The 22,205-nt window shown below is 38.0% G+C and overlaps 1 protein-coding gene across 4 annotated transcripts in view; it reads left to right on the top strand.

Moving 5' to 3' along the window:
- Nucleotides 1-22,205, top strand: part of PPP1R21 (protein phosphatase 1 regulatory subunit 21) — a 57,079-nt gene that overhangs the window by 11,033 nt on the left and 23,841 nt on the right. For all 4 annotated transcript variants that reach the window (XM_067703030.1, XM_067703033.1, XM_067703031.1 and 1 more), the window contains 11 exons: nucleotides 549-695; nucleotides 3,059-3,160; nucleotides 4,282-4,446; nucleotides 5,018-5,076; nucleotides 6,054-6,148; nucleotides 8,299-8,351; nucleotides 8,841-8,990; nucleotides 11,479-11,580; nucleotides 11,668-11,756; nucleotides 14,553-14,689; nucleotides 20,311-20,403. In XM_067703030.1, coding sequence (XP_067559131.1) covers nucleotides 549-695; nucleotides 3,059-3,160; nucleotides 4,282-4,446; nucleotides 5,018-5,076; nucleotides 6,054-6,148; nucleotides 8,299-8,351; nucleotides 8,841-8,990; nucleotides 11,479-11,580; nucleotides 11,668-11,756; nucleotides 14,553-14,689; nucleotides 20,311-20,403 — 1,192 coding nt within the window. The remainder of the gene's footprint in view (nucleotides 1-548; nucleotides 696-3,058; nucleotides 3,161-4,281; nucleotides 4,447-5,017; nucleotides 5,077-6,053; nucleotides 6,149-8,298; nucleotides 8,352-8,840; nucleotides 8,991-11,478; nucleotides 11,581-11,667; nucleotides 11,757-14,552; nucleotides 14,690-20,310; nucleotides 20,404-22,205) is intronic.

The raw sequence follows: 22,205 nt of genomic DNA, 5'->3' as shown, positions 1-22,205 counted from the left end.
ACTATTCTTGTGGTAGGATAATATTGATTTTTATCTTTGACAAATCAGAATAATTTAAAATGTATTAAAAAGACTTCATTTTGACTGACTTAAATTCAAGGAGGATTTATAGGAAATAGTGAATACAAATATATTTCTTCCATTCTTGCTTACTAAAGGGCATCATCAGGAGTCTGAGGTTCTCTTTAAACTTTCAAGTTTATAAAATTGTAGCCTCAGACTTTGCATCTCCTCACTGCCAGACACAAGTATAAGAACATTACATAACAACACATAGTTATGGATATTTTACTCTAAGTCGATGACTGTTACTTCAGTATATATACTCCTTTAGTTTTATTTTTAAATATGCTTGGTTTGGCCAGAAAATGATTTTGCCACAAAACAGACCTAAAAACATAGGAACTGTAATGATAAACATACAACTTGAATTCCTTAAAGCAAGAGGTTTTGATTATATTTTGGTGAAAGAAAAAAATTTTTTTTCCCATTATTTTTAAATGTTAAGGCCAAATTACAAGGAATGGTCTCTTTTCACTTTGATGTAGGAACAACTGAAAATGAAGGATCAATCACTGAGAAAACTACAGCAGGAAATGGATAGTTTGACATTCCGAAATCTGCAGCTTGCCAAGAGAGTAGAGCTACTTCAAGATGAGCTGGCTCTAAGTGAACCCCGAGGCAAGAAAAACAAGGTAGGTCAAGTAAAAGCAAGTTAGTGTGACCTTGTCATTAGGTACAGACATCTCCAGGCCATCCTGGTTTTAACAGAAGACCTCACCTCCAAATACTCTAAAGTTCCATTATTACACCTGGATATTGGGTTAAGAAAGCAGACATTTATTATTAATATATACCAGTATTAGAGGCATTTTCATATGGAAGTGAGTTTTCAAGAATTTATTAGGAGCCAACATGCACATAGTTGATTTAGTGACTGAGAAAAGTGAAGGGAGTATCTCATATTGGTTAAAATTATGGATATTTTTTAGTTATACTGAGTTGCCATTAACCCAAGGTAGGGCAGATAGAATGAGAAACATTGTCAAAGTGTAGCTGCTGTCTGTGAAAGTAGCAGTTGAAGTGCTCATACATTAGGCTTGTAAGTTTGTTGCAGATGTATTTTCTTCGGGTGTTTATTCTTAGGAGTTCAATTTGGTATTATTGTCCTGAGATGTAATTATGATTTTTTCCCTTCTGGTTTTATGTTGTGAGGTGAGATTCTGATTACTCTAAGATGGATGATCCAGTACTTTTGATCTTTCTGTGATTTAGAAGTTGCTTCTTTTTTAAGGGCAGGAGCTAGTGATTGAGTCTTTAAAAGTCTTGCATGTTTGTAGAACAGCACCCCGCAAATGTGTGGATTGAGGCAATAATAATAGAATGGTTGGAGGGAAGAAGGCCCGCAGTAACTCTGAAGCAGCGTGGTGTGGAGGGAAGAGTGCTGGCTTTGGAGTTGAGCCCAGGCTTGAATTCTTTGTCTGCCATTTATAGTTCTATGACTTTAGGCAAATTGTTTAGCCTTGCAACCTCAGTTGTGGGAAAGATACTCTCAGGTTTGTTGTCAGGATTAAATGGGATCATGTAAAAGTACCCAGGACTGTATTTGCCATATGATGGGCAGTTGACATAATTATGTGTTAGTACATTTCCATATGCATTTCCCCTACATGGAGGAATTCTCTAGAGTGGTAATTTTCAAATAAATGGGGAAGAGAGAGGGCAAAACAGCTATGTATTAGAATCACTTGGGAAACTGTCAAAATACACATGCTCTGGAAATTCTGAAAGACCCTTGGGGAGGGAATAACCATCTGTATTTCAAACATGCTCCCCAGGTTAGTGAGATCCTCTCCCAGGGCTGTTTTAGCAGAGATTTGGGTATAATTACTTCTGAATTAATTTTTTTTTTTTTAATTTTATTTATTTATTTATTTATTTTTGCGGTACGCGAGCCTCTCACTGTTGTGGTGTCTCCAGTTGCGGAGCACAGGCTCCGGACACGCAGGCTCAGCGGCCATGGCTCACGGGCCCAGCCGCTCCGCTGCATGTGGGATCTTCCCGGACCGGGGCACGAACCCGTGTCCCCTGCATCGGCAGGTGGACTCTCAACCACTGCGCCACCAGGGAAGCCCTGAATTAATTTTAATAAGAGCTTTCCACATTTGGAAGCACTAAGGACCCAGAATATGTCATTCAACAGTGTTCCTTGTGTGCACATACCTCTTGTGTTTGCATTTAATGTTTATTTGTTTGTCTGTTTGTTACATAGCTGCTCCATTTTCAAAGGGCTTTCTAATCACTGGTTCACATTGGATCAGTAAATGACTTCATTTTAAGTGAGGAGTGAAGCACAAGAAAGGCAGAGGAGGGTGGTGACTGATGTCTGAACAGTTCATTGTTAGGCTGCCCCTTGAATAGTCTCACTTCTGTGTGTATTCCATGAAAACAGATGTTCATTATTGGCTCTTAAATAGTGCTGTTCTATGTAGAAAAAGTTAATATTGGTAAAAAGGCAAAAGGCAAGTATTTTTCATAATCTTTGAGCTTTTTCCTTCTGTTTATTTATAATAGCTTTATCTTATGTTTTTTAAATTAGAAATTTATGTGAACTTCTGTATAAATGTGTTTTTGTGAATGCTGTTAATTTCTTAAAGGAGTTTTAACAACTCAGACTCATGGAATTGGTAAAACTGTCATTTCCCAAACCAAAAGATCAATTGAAATGATATTTATTAGCATATTTGTATTGCTAGCTTTCTGGGTCTGCTCTGTCTTCCAAAAGAACTACTCCTGAATTCATCTGCAAAGAATAGTGAGCCTTATCTGTTATTTTCTCTCTTTTTTTTAAGCTTTCCTGCTCATTGCAATATTTGCAGTTCCAACTTGTGTCACATAGGAAAAGTTAAATGATGGACTGTATACCTTTTGCAGGATTGTTTGAGAATGGTGAACACGTAGAAGAGACAAGCTACTAAGGTGATAGAGAATCTGTGTACCTTAGGATGTTTCTCTAAAGGATGAAAGTTATGTGGACATAACTTATTCTTTCCATCAGAAAAGTGGAGAATCTTCTTCTCAGTTGAGTCAAGAGCAGAAGAGTGTCTTTGATGAAGACCTGCAAAAGAAGATAGAAGAGAATGAACGGTTGCACATACAAGTGAGAAAATCTTTCTGTTTTTCCATATGAATTTAAAAATGGGTTGTATGATCTGCAATGTGGAAAAACCAGTGCAAGATAGAGTGCTTTGTGTATGGGTGGGTGTTTTAATGTTTCCTGTGGTCCTTAGGTACATACGTCACTGTCATTCATTCATTTCTTAGATCTCATTCATGTTTTAATACGGATGTGTGCTTTGAATATACACTTGTTCAGAGTACAGCAGAATAACTTCATAAGTTAACAATAAAGAAGTATACTGGGCACTCTTCATTTTATATAGGAGGTGGTTGGATGGGGGCTTATCAATAAGTAGTGTTTGCTTTTTAATTTATGATAGCTTAGTTGGTTTTTATCTGTTTCCCTGTTAGTCTTTAAGGTCTCATTAGTGTATAGACCATGTCGGTTTTGTCTGCCCAGCCTCATGACAGGGCCTCACTCATGGCAGGCCCTCAAATATTTGTGGAATGTTGAGTAATCAGTGTCTGCTCCAAACCATTCAGCATATTTTAAGAGTCATAGGGTAGTGTATTCAACTATGCCTCCTGATTTTTTGTGTGAAATGGTGAGCATAGTCAAACAGTGGAAAATAAATATGCATTCTCAGTCTTTGAAAATGTTTACAAAATGAACTTTTGACTTCATGAATTTTCTGTTAAGTATTCATAATTCTTAATTACTACTGGCTTCTCATTAAGGAAAGGAGCCTTACCTGCTTCAGGAGTAACACCTGTTTGATTTTTGATTATTTAATTGCAGAAGTCAGCCTAACAGAAAAGTCATACCCTGGTCAGTTGAGTTTTCTGTGTGCCAGAAATGGTTTAAAATAGAAATCCATGAGCCTGGGAGGAAGGAGGTACAAGTCAGTCTGTGACTGTGAGACATTTGACAAGTTAGGTCATCCCTTGAAGCTTCTGTTTCCCCATCTGTAAAGGAGGGATTACAAGTACACCACCTCTGACCTGCCGTGAGGCTCCACCGAGCTCATGCCTGTGTGGTTTTGCACAGTGAGCATATGGAACCTTATGGAAGTTGCTCAATGATTAGTCGCTGCAGTTGTTTTCTCTTCATTTGTATATATTGGGATGTTGTGAGAAGACGCCATGATCTTTTCTTTTCAGTTTTTTGAAGCCGATGAGCAGCACAAGCACGTGGAAGCAGAGCTAAGGAGTCGGCTGGCCACTCTGGAGATGGAAGCGGCCCAGCACCAAGCTGTGGTCGATGGCCTGACCCGGAAGTACATGGAAACCATCGAGAAGCTGCAGAATGACAAGGCTAAACTAGAGGTAAGACCCGCCGTTGGTGAGAGCATGTGAAAAAATAGTCCAGGCTTTTGGAAATCATCCACCTGCTTTATAGAACAAAAGTTAGCCATTCAAGGCAGGACTGCTGCCTGCAGCGTCTCCGCAGCGAGCTCACATCTGTGGCCTGAGCCCTCTGCTCTTCTTTTTATTTTTTTGACAGACCAATATGCATATAATTTTGGTTAGTTATATTTGTCACACCACATTTCTAGCAAATTGAACACAATTTCAAGTAAATAGCTATATAAAATTTATAGGGGAAAACCAGAAAATTAAAAAAAGGGTAGAAAAATTTTTTCTCTACCTGTAGCATTTCAAAATGGAAAGCCAAACAATATAGTTTGGCATAGTTTATTTTTAAAATTTTTTTATTTTTTTAAATTTTATTGGAGTGTAGTTGATTTACAGTGTTGTGTTAGTTTCAGGTATACAGAAAACTAATTCAGTTACACATACACATATATTCATTCTTTTTCAGATTTTTTTCCCATATAGGTTTATTACAGAATATTGAGTAGAGTTCCCTGTGCTTTTTTTTCCTTCTAAAATTCAGGTAAAATCTCAGACTCTAGAAAAGGAGGCCAAGGAATGTCGACTTCGGACAGAAGAATGGTATGTGGAAACGTGAATTCCAAGGGGCCCTGAAGTGAGAATCAGAAGACCCGAGTTTTGGTGTAGTAGCTCCTCTGTCTTCATTTTCTCACATTTGCAATGAGACAGGAGTAGATCGTCTCCACGGTCCTTTTCAGTTTTGTTATCTGTGGGACCTTATGAATTCTTTGTAGAGTGGCCTGTGCGTTAGTCCTCAGCCTGCAGATGTTTTGGACTGTGGCAGATGGCATTCTGGGGCTCCAGTACTGAGGACTGGGTCCTTTCTGTTTTAGATTACTCTAAAGAGAAGGCCTTCTCATTAGTCAGGAAAACTGACTAATGATCATGGTGTCAACCTTTTAATTTTAAATAATTTTAAATAAAATGAGGTTATGCAATCTATTGATAATTTGGAGATATTTACATTTTAAAATATTACTTATCTCTAGGTAGTAAGAGCATGCACCAACATTTATTTGATAAATGACATATTTTAGGTTTTAATAAGATCAATCAAGTGCATTTTTTCAGTTTAGTTGCATTGAACATGCATGGTGTATCTATGGTCTTAATTGAATCAAAACCCAAAATGATCAGATTTTCAGCTCAAGAGAAAAAAAACGCTTTAATACTTTAAAAACGTTTACCATAATACTTGGACAAATATTTATGTGTTGTAAAGAGAAAATTTATGAGTTTGAAATGGCTCTAAGATTATTTTGAGCTTGGGGAGATAAACTTAAAATTGTATAAGATATTGGGACTGTGATAAATTCTTTGAAACTTCCAGTCATTCAGCAGGAGTCTCAGGAGCTTTAGAATCAAGGCTTAGTATTTTTCTTATCTTCATTTTTTTTTTTTTTTAACAACTCTCTACTACCAAGGGTATCCCAGATGTCAGGTACCATCCTCTGAAAGCCTGGTACCAGCTGTTGAGGTAACAAGCAAATCATGACCTACTGTCTATTGATAATGTGGTTTTGTATTTTTTCTTTCAGTCAGTTACAGTTAAAGAATCTTCATGAAGATTTGTCAAGTAGATTAGAGGAATCCTTATCAATCATCAATGAAAAAGTACCTTTTAATGATACAAGTAGGTATTATGTACAGTTTTCCATTATTTGCAACTCTGAACCTCTTTATGATAGCCAACTAATTAAAATAATTTGTAATCTATTTGGCAGAAAATCTCTTTGGCCTAACAGAGGGTTGCTTTCTTTTTGTCCTTTTGATCAGCTTTGGCCTTCATGTTTCATACGGAGATTTTAATTTGTCACATAACTATTCTGAAGCTAGGCTTCTTGGAAAAAGCCCAAAGCCACATTTTTTAATTGCATGTATTTAACATATCCCAAGGTGAAAACCAACCTTCACATAAAGTACCTGAATATTTGTACAAGAAAATTTGATCATGGTGGGCGGCAAGGTGGGAGAGGAGTAGCAGGATGGGTGGGAGGTGAATCTTCTTAGCCTGGTATCTCCTGCCCTTTGGACAATCCCCAGAGATAGTTAGGGAGTTGACTTGGGTAAGCCCTGCTTCCTGCTCATCCTGGGAATGGTCTGGTAATTTACACAGCCAAGAGCAACAAAAAGAAGTTAAAAAAAGAAAAATCAACTTACATATATAACAGATGCCAAATTTGTAACCTTTAGACAGGTATTAAATCTAAACCTTGAAGACAAAGAAAACAATTGTTTTGATCCGGAAACTTAAATTTAAATTAGTACACATTTCCTTTTTTACAATTATATCATTGAAATTAATTTTTGACTTCTTCTCAATTTTTCTTAGGGAAGACCTAAAAAAAGAGGGAAGAAAAGACACCAAAGAAAAATAGTAGTTTGCTCTAACACTGAAATCAGCATATGTCATTATTATATCAAAAACCTAAATTCATCTGAAAACAACACCTGTTACTGCTTTCTACATTAATGGAAATAGCACCAGCATACTTTGATCCACTAGGCTTAAAACCTTGGCATTTCATTTTCCCCTTATTCCTTAGTCATCAGGTTCTAATCATTTCCTTCTGAGTCTCTTTGGGTTTATCCTTTCTTTTCCAGTACTAGTTGTCACCCTATTTTAGGTTCTTACCATGTCACAAGTAGGTTACTACTTTTAGTTCCGAAATATTTAGAGATTATTTACTGAAAGTCTAAATGGGTGGGGAGCACAGGATATGCAAAAACGTATAAGACAAAAATCTCTACCTACCCTCAAGGAATTTATAGTCCAGTAGGGAAGAAATAAGGTAGAGAAATATCTAAAATATAAGCTAAGCTATTCCATGAAGAACCTCTTGGGGTTTCAGAGTAAGGATGATTACTACTGGTGGGGTTGTTTGGGGAAGCCTTTTGGAAGAAGTGTGCTTTGAGTTGGGCCAGGATGCAAAAGTAGGTTTTATTGGTAAGAGAGGTGAGGGAGAATGAGCCAGGGAATTGCATGGAGTGTGGTTATGTAGGATAAAGGTGCTGTCAGGGCCTGACAGCAGTAATTAGTTAAGTATGACTGGAGGCCAGAGTGGGTGGGATGTGGAGGCCAATGATGGGTAAGTTCTGAAAGGGAGGGTGGGGCTGGACCCTCAAGTTCTGGGCAAAGGGCTTGGGGGGGCTTAATTTGCAAGTCAGTAGGTTGTTGCAGAAGCTTTTGGAAATGTCTTGGTGAAATTTGTGCACTCACAAAGTTCATCTGGCAACAGAGTGCAGACTACCCTGGAATGGGAGAAGGGGGCTGATGCTGTTGTGATGATAGTCCTGGTGTGCTGTGATGGGGGCTGGAGCCTGAGTTGTCAGGGAGATGCAGGGAGGCAAGGGAGCAACAGGAGGCAGTGTGGTGGAATGATGTGGTACAGCTGACAGAAATCAAAGAGGCAGACGGGGAGCAGGTTTATGGGAAAGATGTTGACGGTAACTTTGTTGTGGCTTAATATTCTAACAGATTGGTGTGCATCTCTTTACCTACTGATGTGTACATTTGTGAATAAAAGCCTAGATCTGGGGAGAGAAACTGATGCACCAACTGATTGACCCAACTGGGATGGATGAGCCCCCCTGTTGGGAGTGGTGGGAATGAGGGGTGCATAGTACAAAGAGGCCTGTGCAGAGTGCACTGCAGTGATCAGGAAGGGAAGGGGCTGAGCGGGAGAGAAGCTGGGAAATGGGGTGAGCATTTATTATTTCTCAGTTAAGCTCTTTTTTCGTAAATGTAAAATGACTTAATGAACAGCCATTTTTGTTTTGTAGAATATAGTCAGTACAATGCTCTGAACGTTCCAGTCCACAATAGGAGACATCAGGTAAAGATGAAGTTTTTATTTTCAGTGATGTGTGTGTCAAACTTTTCAGAAACACCAATTAGTTGTTTGGGCCTCTGTTTAGTGCACCAAACCATTGCGTTTAACTTTTACTTTCTTTCCTCATACATTCTTAAAAATTGTGAAACTCGCTGTTTTTTGAATTTGTAAATAATATAGATTTTTGCTGTCTCTTGTCCGATAACATTAGAACTGAATTGTGGGATGCACTGATTTTTAAGTCATACCTTTCTTTTAGGTTTTGCACTTAAACAGTCTAGGTTAAGTGGAGAGGTATATTTACCAAAGCTGGCGGCTTTCTATTGTAATTTACTTAGGTGGTAGTATTAAAATCTAAGTGGGAGCAAATGAATTTAAATTAAGGAATTATTATACTAGAATTCAAATGTTTCTCCAAAAGCAGACTTATTAAAGTTGTTTGGGAGTAATAACTTGATAGTTGACTTTAACTGTATCCTTTTCATTTTAAAGCTGAAGATGCGGGATATCGCTGGGCAGGCCCTGGCTTTCGTTCAAGATCTCGTCAAGGGTCTTCTGAACTTTCACACCTATACAGAACAGAGGATTCAGATTTTTCCTGTTGATTCTGCCATTGACACTATATCTCCATTGAATCAGAAGGTACATTTAACTCAGGATACCTTTTGTTTGCCCTGAACAAACGTGGAGACTTGTTACTAATTATCAGACCACTTGTGTGCCTCTGCCAAGTACTGTGGAGGACATGGGAAAAGCTACAAATCGTAGTCTTTACCCTTAAGGTAAAATATGGCAAACGTGGGGATTCTTAAGAAATGAAATAGTAAGGGAGTTGTTAAAGACCTTAGTGTGAGTGAGTGGTATGGGCAATAAGTGATATGAGGTCATCAAGGAGGGGAGATTGCTGTCGGTGGTAGTGTCTGGAAAGGGTCTTTGGTGATTTAACTGGACTTTGAAAAATGAGCATGATTTGCATGGGAGGAGTGAAGCGGGGTGGGTATTTTTTCACCGCAGGAGAGGGAAAGACATGAGCAAAACCATGGAGTAGGAAACCATAGGGAGTATGCACGTAGTCACATACCACCACTTTTGCCATATTGTACTGGTAACACAGACTGGCCCTGACACAGTGTGTGAGGGTGGGTGTTACTCAGAGCCAAGAATAGCAGGAGGTGGGGATTATTGGGGCCATCTTGAAGGGAGGAAATTAGGGGGCTTGTAATAGATGAACTCTAAGTGCCCCATACTGTGGTGTCTGAAGTGAGTCATGCCACTCTCTGCTTACCTGATTCTTCTCATCAGCTTTTTTTTGGTGTCTGTGTGTGCATCATGCAGTATTTCCAGGGTTTGAATAGTATTTATGTCCACAGATCCTGTTAGTATAGCAAAGGCTTAGATTCTGGAGTCATGCTTCTGGGGTGGTAGCCCAGTTCTGCCACTTTCTATGTCCCCTTGGTCAGTTTATTTAACCTCTCTGTGCATCTTGAAAATGGAGGATAAAGTACCTACCCCACAGGTATGTATGTTTGAGGATAATGAGATAATACATGTACAGTGCTAAGAACAGTGCTTGGCGCATAGTAAGTACTCAGTAAAGGCTAGCTCTTACCATTGTCGTCATGCTGCAGTACTCATAGGAAGCCCTCAGCAGATGCTTGCTTTTCATCAATTTTCATCTGACTCTACAAATCTTTTGAAGGTCATAAAAATTAAACTTTGGGCCTTTGAAATGCTCTTTAATATCACCGTGGGAAAAAGCTTTCAAATGACCTCAGTAAGGAAAATGGAACTGCAGCATTTTAATGTAGTTATATTTTCTTTTATACTTCCTATAATATAAAAACATTTTTTTCCACTGATTTTTTGTCCATTATTTTATTTTATTTACTTTTTATTTTATTTATTTATTTATTTGGTTGGTTGGTTTTGGGGGTTTTTTGGCCACACCATCTGGCTTGCGGGATCTTAGTTCCTCAACTAGGGATTGAACCTGGACCCCAGCAGTGAAAGTGCTGAGTCTTAACTACTGGACCACTAGGGAATTCCCGCCATTACTTTATTTTAGCTTGTTGCCATATTATGCCCACACAGCGAGAATCAAATACGTTAATCTTAATAGAAACATTTCATTACTTTGCAGAATTCCTATTTTTCTCAATATTTTACCCTTGGTGCTTTGGCCTCTGAAAGGCCCTATGTGATTTTCTATTAAGTCTGTATTACTGAAGATTCAGAAACCATTTGTTAAAAGATGACCAAAGCGTTTAGATTTGTTCATAGAATCATAAAGTAGACGTTTATACCTGAGCTTAGAGTTCAACTTATTTACAGCTCTAAAGATCGAAGCCCAGAGAGACTGAATTTCCCAGGGCCATATATCTGTGTAGTTTGCAGTAGGGCCAATTGAATCACCTATCTGCAAAATGAGACCTTACATTTCTATACGGAGAAAAAGAAATTTGAGCCATTATACAGTATTTAGAAAACTGAGATGTTTCACAAGTGAAAAATTAACTTCTTGCTTCTCAATTGTCTAAATGCCTGGGGAATCTTTTTCTGAATCTATTCTTCATACTGAATTAGTCCTTTGTAAATATTACAGTATCCATGACAGTTATAAAAGTTTTTATATTCTCATTTTGATGATAATTACATTCCTGGAATTTGTTAACCTTGAACATTGTATACAGTGAAAATAGGAAACTGTACTTAAAAGTCTTTTGCTTCTAAAAAATGAGTTAAATTAAATGAGTTATATAACACAAAAATCTGTCATACAGTTTTGATTATCAAACCTTTTTTTTTTTTTTTAACTGGGACCCCTATGAAGAAGCAGTTGTTTAGAGAAGAAGGCCTGTTGGTACTGTGTTGTAAATAGTATCCCCTCCCCATTTGCTTCATGCCTGGTCATTAATTATGTCATCCCTCTTCTAGTTCCTCATTTTGCAATGGAATGGGGACTTGGGAATAATAGCTAGGATTTTAGAGGGGAGCTCTGTGTAAAAGCCTGATTTCCCAAAAAAAGTTTGCAAAAGAATTTAGGTTTAAAACTCAGCGAGTCCATTTACAAATGTTTTGCTATTCTTTATTTTCCAGTGATTTAACTCACAATTCCTTCCCTTCTATTTAGTTCTCACAGTATCTTCATGAAAATGCATCCTATGTCCGCCCTCTAGAGGAAGGAATGCTTCATTTATTTGAAAGTATTACTGAGGATACTGTGACTGTCCTGGTAATTTTCTTCTATGTTTTACTTCTGGAAATGGGAGCTCTTCTTTTTCGAATGACTCTATTAACCTTGAAATTTTTTCTTTTCCAGGAGACAACTGTGAAATTGAAAACTTTTTCAGAGCATTTAACCTCTTACATATGTTTTCTTAGGAAGATTCTTCCTTATCAGTTAAAAAGGTACTTACCCTCTGGGCCAGGGAGCTTGGGGAATTGCGAGGTATCATCTGAGCTGTGCTGGAGTTACTAAAGTAATAACATGTGCTTCTTGTGATCTGCCTGACCTTTCTGCACCACAACCAATTTGGACTTTTGTGAAAAAGGAAAGTCATGGTTTGAGCAGCACAAACTTATATTTAAGAAAATTGAATTGTAGTTTGTCAGCTAGGGTTTTTTCAGTATTCTGTACTGAGATTACTACTATAACCACATAATGCAATATGAACCAGTATTTTTTTTTTTTTTTTGCGGTACGCGGGCCTCTCACTGTTGTGGCCTCTCCCGTTGCGGAGCACAGGCTTCGGACGCGCAGGCTCAGTGGCCATGGCTCACGGGCCTAGCCGCTCCGCGGCATGTGGGATCTTCCCGGACCGGGGCACGAACCCGTGTCCCCTGCATCGGCAGGCGGACTCTCAACCACTGCGCCACCAGGGAAGCCCTGAACCAGTATTTTTAATGATTGTGAATGACACATTTATTGAAGGAAATATTTCATTTTGGGGTGTTTTTTATCCTTTTACTATAAACATCTAGGTGGGTGTTATAATAGTTAACCTCTACATTGCAATTTATAATCCTTAGGTTTCTTTGAAATAGTATATTGTTTTTATTATTGGTGATTTATTTAAGTTATAAAGTAAAAACTTTGTGTACATACTTCAGCCCTCATAGGATATGTCATTAAGTAGCCTTAAATGCTCCATCTTAAACATTTCTAGAAAGGCAAGAGAAAATAATTTATGTAATTGGAAATTTGAGAATACTCCTTGTACATTTTGATACTTTTGGTCTAAAACTACCAAGAGTCCTAATTCATCTAAATCTTTTCATCCTAAGATTTAGTCTTTAAAAAAAGTAATAAAAAAATAATACAATAATAATAATAATACATAGGAGAAATAAGAGCATATATGTAGTATAGTATATTGCAAAATAAGGTTTAGGAAATACGTAGATGAATAACTTACAGATGTTGAAAATATACAAGTAATTATAGTATTTAAGTCCTTGTAAAACTAAAGTAGTAGGGGCTTCCCCGGTGGCGCGGTGGTTGGGAGTCCGCCTGCCGATGCGGGGGACGTGGGTTCGTGCCCCGGTCCGGGAGGATCCCACGTGCCGCGGAGCGGCTGGACCTGTGAGCCATGGCCGCTGGGCCTGCGCGTCCGGAGCTGGTGCTCCGCAGCGGGAGAGGCCACGGCAGTGAGAGGCCCGCGTACCGCAAAAAAAAAAAAAAAAAAAAAAAAAAAACTAAAGTAGTAGGTTTTAGCTTTTCAATAATATGAAATTTTATTATTAAAAATTAATGTGTTAAGAGCCATCTTATTTCCATCTTATTTCCTAATTCTAACCTAACAAAGGCATTTCAGTAACTGAATTCTATGATTTGTGCACATGACAGAATTTTAGGAATCAGGGAATTATGACAAACTAATGAAACAAATGAACATTTTGAAACAAGTAAACTATTGAAACAAACAAACAGTTTCATTCAGATCCTTAAATGTTTTAGTTCAGTATAATTAAAGTTTTTTTGAAAATTGACTCTGGAAGTTTAACACTAAATTGAATACACTTTATTGATTTGGCTTACGTTGAAAAGACTCTAAGAACCATTGCAAAACTTCTAATTGCCAAACATCTGCTCTTCTTATCATCCTGTGACTTCCCCTTCTCCAGGCTCCTATCCCATTCCTTACCTCAGGATGGCATATATAAGCCTCAGTTGCCCCACTTGCCCTTGAGTCTCAATGTCTTTGTGGACTCCCCTACATATGTAATTAAATTTTTTTTTCTCCTATTAAAAAAAAAAAAAAGAACCATTGCAAAAGTGGTATTTACTACTTGAAACAGTTAAGCATTGTTATTTTATCTTAATTTATTTTTTCACTATTACATTTTTAGAAACACTGGATAAGTCCTTTCTTGATTTAAGATTCCTATTCTTGGAATGTTCTGTTCCATATGCCTTCAGCCCTATGTTATCAGGTATTTATGTTTTTAGGCAATTTTTTGGTCATTGGTTTAAATACCACTTTAGTTGACAAGATGACATGTTCATTAGTAGTAAATGGGCTTAGTACCGAATGAAGCTGTTTGCTATAAATAAATAGAAGAGGCAAGGTCAAGGGAATGGATATGATTATCATTCTGTGCTAATAACTTTCGTAGCTTTGTGTAAAAAGCATTTTACTTGATTACTGCACATTTTAAATAAACACTCTTAAGAGTCAATGTAGTTTTTTTAACCTTATAATTAAGTTTTCCAAAGCACCATTTAAAATTGAAAATGGTAAAATGTATTTTATGAATGTTAAGCATTTATTTTTGTATTGAGCCTATAGATTGTTTTTTCCAATCTGTTTGACTTTTGAACCTACATACACTGAAAAAGGTTTCTCAATGATTTTCTCTCCTAGTTCCTGTGTAATTAATTCTCTTTAGGAATTCAGTCTATGAAATATTTTTCTCCTGAAAATATTTTGAAGGGAAACATGTTTTTGCTGTTCTCAGGATGGAAAGATAATGGGCACCTCCCTTTATTTTTTCTTCCATTTAGTCGTCTTTTGCTGCATTGGCGTTTGCAGCAAGCAGGTGTATGTATTATGGTATAAAAAATGGAACCTTGTAAATGAGATCAAATTCCTTTTTTGGTAAATTCTCTCTTTGGATATAGATGTTTGAGAATTTAGATGGTTTCTTATAGCTAGTTGAAAATCGTTCAGGATGCTCACTTTTATAAAATCTGCCCATTCTTAGTTTAGAAGAAGAATGTGAAGCTTCCCTTTGCACGTCTGCATTACGAGCCAGGAATCTAGAGCTGTCCCAGGACATGAAAAAGATGACAGCTGTGTTTGAGAAGCTGCAGACTTACATTGGTCTTCTCGCCTTGCCAAGTAAGCATGTTTGTTACTCATGGTTCAACTTGAAGAAATTAGAGTACAAGAAGCTTGAGAAGGGAGGTGGTTTGGCGTGTTGAAGTGAGAAGAGGGTCAGAAAAACTTGAATTCAAATCCTCCAGCTCCTTGTACATTTAGGGTTTTGGGCAAATCACTTCTCTGCTTCTGTTTTCCCACTTATAAAACGGAGGTAAATGTGATTAAGTTAAATTAAGAATGTACAATATCAGGCATCAAAGACATACATTAAATATTAAATCTCTTGGGCTTCCCTGGTGGCGCAGTGGTTGAGAGTCCGCCTGCCGATGCAGGGGACACGGGTTCGTGCCCCGGTCCGGGAAGACCCCACATGCCACGGAGTGGCTGGGCCCGTGAGCCATGGCCGCTGAGCCTGTGCGTCCGGAGCCTGTGCTCCGCAACGGGAGAGGCCACAACAGTGAGAGGCCCGCGTACCGAAAAAAAAAAAAAAATTAAATCTCTTTCTCTCCTTCCTCTTTTTTAAATGGAGAGGGGCAAAGCGTAAGAATTCGTAGCAACTTTCCAACAAGTAGCATAGGGGAAGGGAAGGTTAATAGTAAAAATGCTATTTTTAGAGGAACTGTATCATAACAAAGCCCCAAAATGTAAAGGTTGAAAGTCTTGGGGAAAAAAATGCTGTTTTAATTTGAAAAAAGTATTTTCAGGCCATTGAATGGACCTCAGTTTAAATGATGTTTGTAAGAAAACCATGATTTTTATAGTAGTGATTTGATTATTTGTTTTTTGTAACAGCTTAAATGTGATATAATTTACATACCATACAATTTACCCATTTAAAGTGTACTGTTCAGTAGTTTTTACTATAGTCACAGACATGTGCATCAACACTACAGTCAGTTTTAGAATATTTTCATCACCTTAAGAAGAAACCCTGTATACTTTAGCTATCACCCTCTTATTCCCCTGTTCTGTCCCCGCCCAGTACCAAGCAACCATTAATCTACTTTCTGTCTATAGAATTGCCTGTTCTGAACATTTCATATAAATGGAATCATATAATCTGTGGTCCTTTGTGACTGCTTTCTTTCACTTGGCATAATATTTTCAAGATTCATCCAAGTTGTAGCATGTATAGGTATTTCATTCCTTTTTATTGCAGAATAATATTCCATTGGATGGATATATCACATTTTATTTATCTACCTATCAGTTGATGGACATTTGGGTTGTTGCCACCTTTTGGCTATTGTGAATAATGATGCTATAGACATTTGTGAACAAGTTTTTTTTTTTTTTGCGGTATGCGGGCCTCTCACTGTTGTGGCCTCTCCTGTTGCGGAGCACAGGCTCCGGACACGCAGCCTCAGCGGCCATGGCTCACAGGCCCAGCCGCTCCGTGGCATGTGGGGTCTTTCCGGACCGGGGCACGAACCCGTGTCCCCTGCATCGGCAGGCGGACTCTCAACCACTGCACCACCAGGGAAGCCCTATTTGTAGACTTTTTGATGATGACCATTCTGACCAGTGTGAGGTGATAGCTCATTGTAGGTTTGATTTTCATTTCTCTAGCATCTTTTCATGTGCATGTTGGCCATCTGTGTGTCTTCTTTGGAGAAATGTCTGTTTTGGTCTTCTACCCATTTTTTTTTGGCCGTGCCATGCGGTTTGTGGGATCTTAGTTCCCCCATCAGTGGGTTGAATCCACGCCCTAGGCAGTGAAAGCACAGAGTCCTAACCACTGGGCTGCCAGGGAATTCCCTTTACCCATTTTTCTGATTGGGTTGTTTGTGTTTTTGATATTGAGCTGTAGGAGCAGTTTGTATATTTTGGAAATTAAGCCCTTGTTAGTTGCATCGTTTGCAAATATTTTCTCCCAGTCTGTAGGTTGTCTTCATTTTGTTTATGGTTTCCTTTCCTGTTCAAAAGCTTATAAATTTGATTAGGTCCCATTTGTTTATTTTTGCTTTTATTTCTTTTGCCTTGGGAGACTGATCTAAGAAAATATTGCTACAATGTATGTCAAAGAGTGTTTTGCCTGTGTTCTCCTTTAGGAGTTTTATGGTGTCATGTCTTATATTTAAGTCTTTAAGCCATTTTGAGTTTATTTTTGTGTGTGGTGTAAGGCAGTGTTCTAACTTCATTGATTTATGTGTGGCTGTCCAGCTTTCCCATACCACTTGCTGAAAAGACTGTCTTTTCCCCTTTGTATATTATTGCCTCCTTTGTTGAAGATTAATGCGCTGTAGGTGTGTGGGTTTATTTCTGGGCTCTCTATTCTGTTCCATTGAGTCATATGTCTGTTTTTGTGCAATACCATGGTGTTTTGATTATGGTAGCTTTGTATTATTATCTGAAGTCTGGAAGGGTTATGCCTCTAGCTTTGTTCTTTTTCCTCGGGATTGCTTTGGCAATTCTGGATATTTTGTGGTTCCATATAAACTTCAGAATTATTCTAGTTTTGTGAAAAGTGTCATGGGTAATTTGATAGGGATTGCATTAAATCTGTAGATTCCTTTGGCTAGTATGGGCATTTTAACAATATTATTTCTTCCAGTCCAAGAGCATGAGGTAAGTTTCCGTTTTCTTGAATCATCTTTGATTTCCTTTATCAGTGTTTAATAGTTCTCAGCGTATAAGTCTTTCACCACCTTGGTTAGGCTTATTCCTAGGTTTTTTTTTTTTTGATATGATTTTAAACAAAATTGTTTTTTACTTTCTCTTTCTGGTGTTTCATTGTTACTGTAAAGAAATGTAACAGATTTCTCTATATTGATCTTATATCCTGCTACCTTACTGAATTCATTTATGAGTTCTAATAGTTTTGTGTGGAGTCTTTAGGGTTTTCTATATAGAGTATTATGTCATCTGCACATAATGACAATTTTACCTCTTCCCTTCCAATTTGGATATTTTTGTTTCTTTTTTTTGTCTGATTGCTGTGGCTAGGACTTGCAATACTATGTTGAATAGAAGTGATGAAAGTGGGCATCCTTGCCTTGTTCCAGAATTCAGCTTTTCATCACTTAATATTATGTTGGCTATGGGTTTGTCATAAATGACTTTTATTATGTTGAAATTTGTTACCTCTATACACACTTTGGTGGGAGTTTTTATCATGAATGGATGTTGAATTTTGTCAAATGCGTTTTCTGCATCTGTTGATATGATCATGTGTTTCTTGTCTTTTCTTTTGTTCATGTGGTGTATCGCATTGATTGATGTTCATATGTTGAACCATCCTTGTGACCCTGGAATGAATTCAGCTTGATTATGGTGTATGATCCTATTTATGTGTTCTTGGATTTGGTTTGCTAAACTTTTTTGACAATCTTTGCTTCTATATTCATCAAAGATATTGGCCTGTAATTTTCTTTTTTGGTAGTGTCTTTTTCTGGTTTTGATATCAGTGTGATAGTGGCTTCATAGAATTACTTTGAGAGTGTTCTTTCCTCTTCAGTCTTTTGGAAGAGTTTGAGAAGGATAGGTGTAAGTTTTTCTTTGTACGTTTGGTAGAATTCCCCAATGAAGCTATCGGGTCCAGGACTTTTGTTTGCAGGGAGGTTTTTTTTTTAATTACAGATTCTATTTTACTTCTAGTGATCAGTCTGTTCAGATTATCTGTTCCTTCTTGATTCCTTTTTGGCAGTCTGTATGTTTCTAGAAACTTGTCCATTTCTTCTAGGTTGTTAATTTTTTTTTGGCATATAACTGTTCATAATAATTTCTTAAGATTTTTTATATTTCTGCAGTATTGGTTGTTATTTCTCCTCTTTCGTTTCTTATTTTGTTTATTTGGGCCCTCTCTATTTTCTTCTTGGTGAGCCTGGTCAGTGGTTTGTTGATTTTGTTTATCCTTTCAAAAAAACAGCTCTTGGTTTTATTGATTTTTTTCTGTTGTTTTTAAAATCTCTATTTTATTTATTTACTCTCTGATCTTTATTATTTCCTTCCTTCTGCTGACTTTATATTTTGTTTGTTCTTTTTCTGATTGTTTCAGGTGGTAGTTTAGGTTTATTTGAGGTAGGCCTGTATCACTATGAACTTCCCTCTTAGGATTGCTTTTGCTGCATCCCATAGGTTTTGTATGGTTGTGTTTTCATTGTCGTTTGTCTCAAGGTATTTTTTAATTTCCTCTTTGACTTCATTGTTGACCTATTTGCTTTTTAGTAGCATGTTGTTTAGTCACCATATAACCATTTTTTTCTCGTTTATCTTTCTGTGGTTGATTTCTTGTTTCATGCCCTTGTGGTCAGAAAAGGTGCTTGAAATAATTTTTGTCCTTTTAAGTTTGTTGAGGCTTGTTTTGGGTCTAAGTTTGTGGTCTATTCTAGAGAATGTCCCATGTGCCCTTGGAAAAAGAATGTGTATTCTATTTTTTTTTTTTTTTTATGTAGTGTCCTGTAGATATCAATTAAGTCTAACTGTTCTATTGTGTGTCTAGGTGTCAGTCTACCTTATATCTCCAATGAATCCTCCGAATTACCTTCAGCACAAGTGCCATTATTTTTGAGAGCATCCCTAGGCTTGAACGTCTTCTCCACAGTCTGTTGTGAATTAAGTCAATTCCTTTGGGAAGAGATTCAGAGCTTTCTGTTTTAAGAACTGTTTCTCCCTTGGGCTAAATCTCTGAGCCATGGTTCTGTGCAGGGGATGATGACAGTGATGCACTTCTCTCAGAGTGACACCCCTGCATTACTCCATGGAGAGGTAGGGCAGCAGCCGCTGGGCTCCTCAGCTTGCCTCTTTCATCATGGAACTCCTGTTAATGAGCTGGGGCCAGGATGATCAGGGCCACAGATTCTCAGCAGCACCATGCCACGTAGAGCCTCCATCCCACAAGTCAGGGCTGGGTAAAAGAAGAGAACCCCCCACCTCTGAGTCATATTTACCTAGAACTTAGCCTCAGCAACAGGTAGCTGAGAGCGAGATAAGCAATGCAGCCCTCCAGCTGAGCTAGGGGAGAGGGAGCCTTGTGCTCTTGGCTGCACCCTCGGGACTGGGATTTCTAGCTCACTGACTGGTGAGGGGACCGAGTGGGTTTTGGTTCACATACCACAGATTCTTGCTTTTGTTACTGAGTTAATACAGATTTTCTTGATTAAATGTTTCTTTACTTGCTGTATGCCCTTAGGATAATTTCCAGAGTTTAAAGTGGTTATTTTTAAATCATTTTCACCAGTTGTGCTGGTGAGTGGGTATGTGGAGCTTGCTTATGCTGTCATGCCAGAATTGGAACTGTGATGTTTGAATAATAGTGTTTTTAGTGATGTTCAGCAAACAATAATATGTAGGGAAAGCACAAAATGAGAAATGTGTTCTGTAGTAACAAGGTGAAATTCACAAAGGCTTTCATTTCAAAAAGAATCATGAAAGACATAATCCTGCTTAGCAATTTAATTTTGATTCTTGTAACCATTAATATCTGTGGACATGGGGGATGCAAATCAGTTTAGATCCCTGTAATTATCACCATTCTATCTGAATGTGTCTACAATGATTTTAAGAGCCATTATTTTCAACATATCACAATCAGTATTCACTCTCTCTCTTCCCAAAAGTAGAGGGGAGATGGTGGGCTGTCAGTTTTTCAGGTGAATTCTTCTGGGAAAATGCTTAGGCTTGTGATCTTGGTTTCCTAGGTACGGAGCCAGATGGACTCCTTCGGACAAACTACAGTTCTGTCTTAACAAATGTTGGTGCTGCTCTGCATGGATTTCATGATGTCATGAAAGGTGAGGCTTGGAAAAGAACATAAATAAGCTTTGTCCCATTTTCTCAGATCTGCCTGAGTGAGATTTAAACAAATACTGCCAAGGCTAATAGACCCCACATAAAGGTTTAGTAGCATTTGGCTTAACGTTGAAGTGCACAGCTTACTGCCTTCTGCTTTTCCCATCTGCTTCTTTCCTGAAGGTAAACAAAGTGCTGAAGAGAAACCCTTGTGCCCGGAACTTGAGCCAAAAATACATTACACTGACTTAAGGCAGGTGTATGAATTTTATCAAGCCAGACATGCTATTCAGAGGCATTTAGCAAAATACTGCACTTGTTAGAGCCCAAACATGAAGGAACTGAGGAAATGAAGGTTTAAAGATCCCAGAAAGAATGCACTGGTTTTCTACGTAGCCTCCTGTGTGTTTCTGTGTTTAGAGTACCCATTATAAGTCCTGTTTTGTTCAGGAGAGCCTTAAGGAATGAAGGTCTGTCTTCAAGCTTTGGTCAGTTTTTAGTTGCTATGTGCTTCTAAGAATATGCTTGTCGACGGTCATTTCATTTGCTTCCTAGCATGTGATTCTGAGTCCTGATTTTTTAATCTATATTTCTGCATGGCTTCTAGGTTTTTTTCCTCTGTTCTTTTCCGTTTGAAGACTGTTGGAGTAGGGGGAGGAGAGGAGGGCAGGAGCAATTACTAAGGACTATTGGAAATAGCCCAGGTGCCTAGATTTTTCACTGAGGTGTTTAGTGTGCAGTTAGTGACCAATTGCTGGTTTCACAGAAAATACTTTTTAAAAACTTAAAACTTTTTTGGATGGCATGTATAAGATGGCTATATTTGGGGCCTTTCTATAGGTTGGCACATAACCACATAATAACCTATGTTACTGGGAATCATTCTTAGTTTCAGTGGAATTACCCAGTACTACCTTACCATTCAGTCTGGAACCCAGTACTGCCTTACCATTCAGTCTGGAAAATGGTCCTTCCTGTGGCTTGTCTTCAATTATAAGGAACTTTAAAAGTCACTGTACTTCTGGAGCTAACACTGGTTGCAGGAATCACAGCTTGCATAGACAGTCTTGGTGGCAGGTGACAAGAGGCAGCCCCAACCCTGCAGAACCTAGTCTGGTCCATAGAAAACCCAAGGGACTGGTACCTTTTTCCTGTGCAGCTTTTGGTTTGGGGAGCTCAGACTTAACCATAGTCCTCTATTCCAGAACTTTACGTAACGTAGAACTAGGCCATTGAAACCACAAGTAGCTCTGTGGCTACACGTTTTTTGGTTTTGTTTCCTAAGTTTTCCTATGCTAATGTTACTATTTGTTCCTGCTAGTGTTTTCTCTAGAATTTTGATAAAAGAGAGGCTAGAGCAATGGAGGGTAGCTGTCCATTGAGGATCTTAAAGCTTCATTTACCTTTCAAAAAATCTTGATTTTATTTATATTTCTATAAATAATAATGTACTTCTGAGTTTTCTAAAAATGCTTTTGTTCATATATGACAGAAGATGCCAAGTGGTCCAAATCAAAGAATGTTACTATTATTATTTGCTATGAGCTGGTGGAGATTATCAGAGGAGGATCAGAGGCTCCCTTAGTCCCCTTTGGGCCTCTGCTTGTTTCTGTCCTTGAAAGTGAACATAATATAAAGAGAGAAGACTGGGAAACATGAAGGATGGTTGGCAAGCAGATTATGGCCTCTTGTTGCTAATTTTACAGTTCAAATCTGTCTTCTTACGCAGTTGGAAGACTGTTGTGTATCTCTCATGAACACTCAGAGTGAGCATTAACTTGCATTACCAGAATATACTTTGTTT

Source organism: Pseudorca crassidens, chromosome 14 (genome assembly GCF_039906515.1).
Source record: "Pseudorca crassidens isolate mPseCra1 chromosome 14, mPseCra1.hap1, whole genome shotgun sequence".
Lineage (NCBI taxonomy): Eukaryota > Metazoa > Chordata > Mammalia > Artiodactyla > Delphinidae > Pseudorca > Pseudorca crassidens.
Note: the sequence above shows the minus strand (reverse complement) of the source record. Positions and strands in the feature narration are given on the sequence as shown.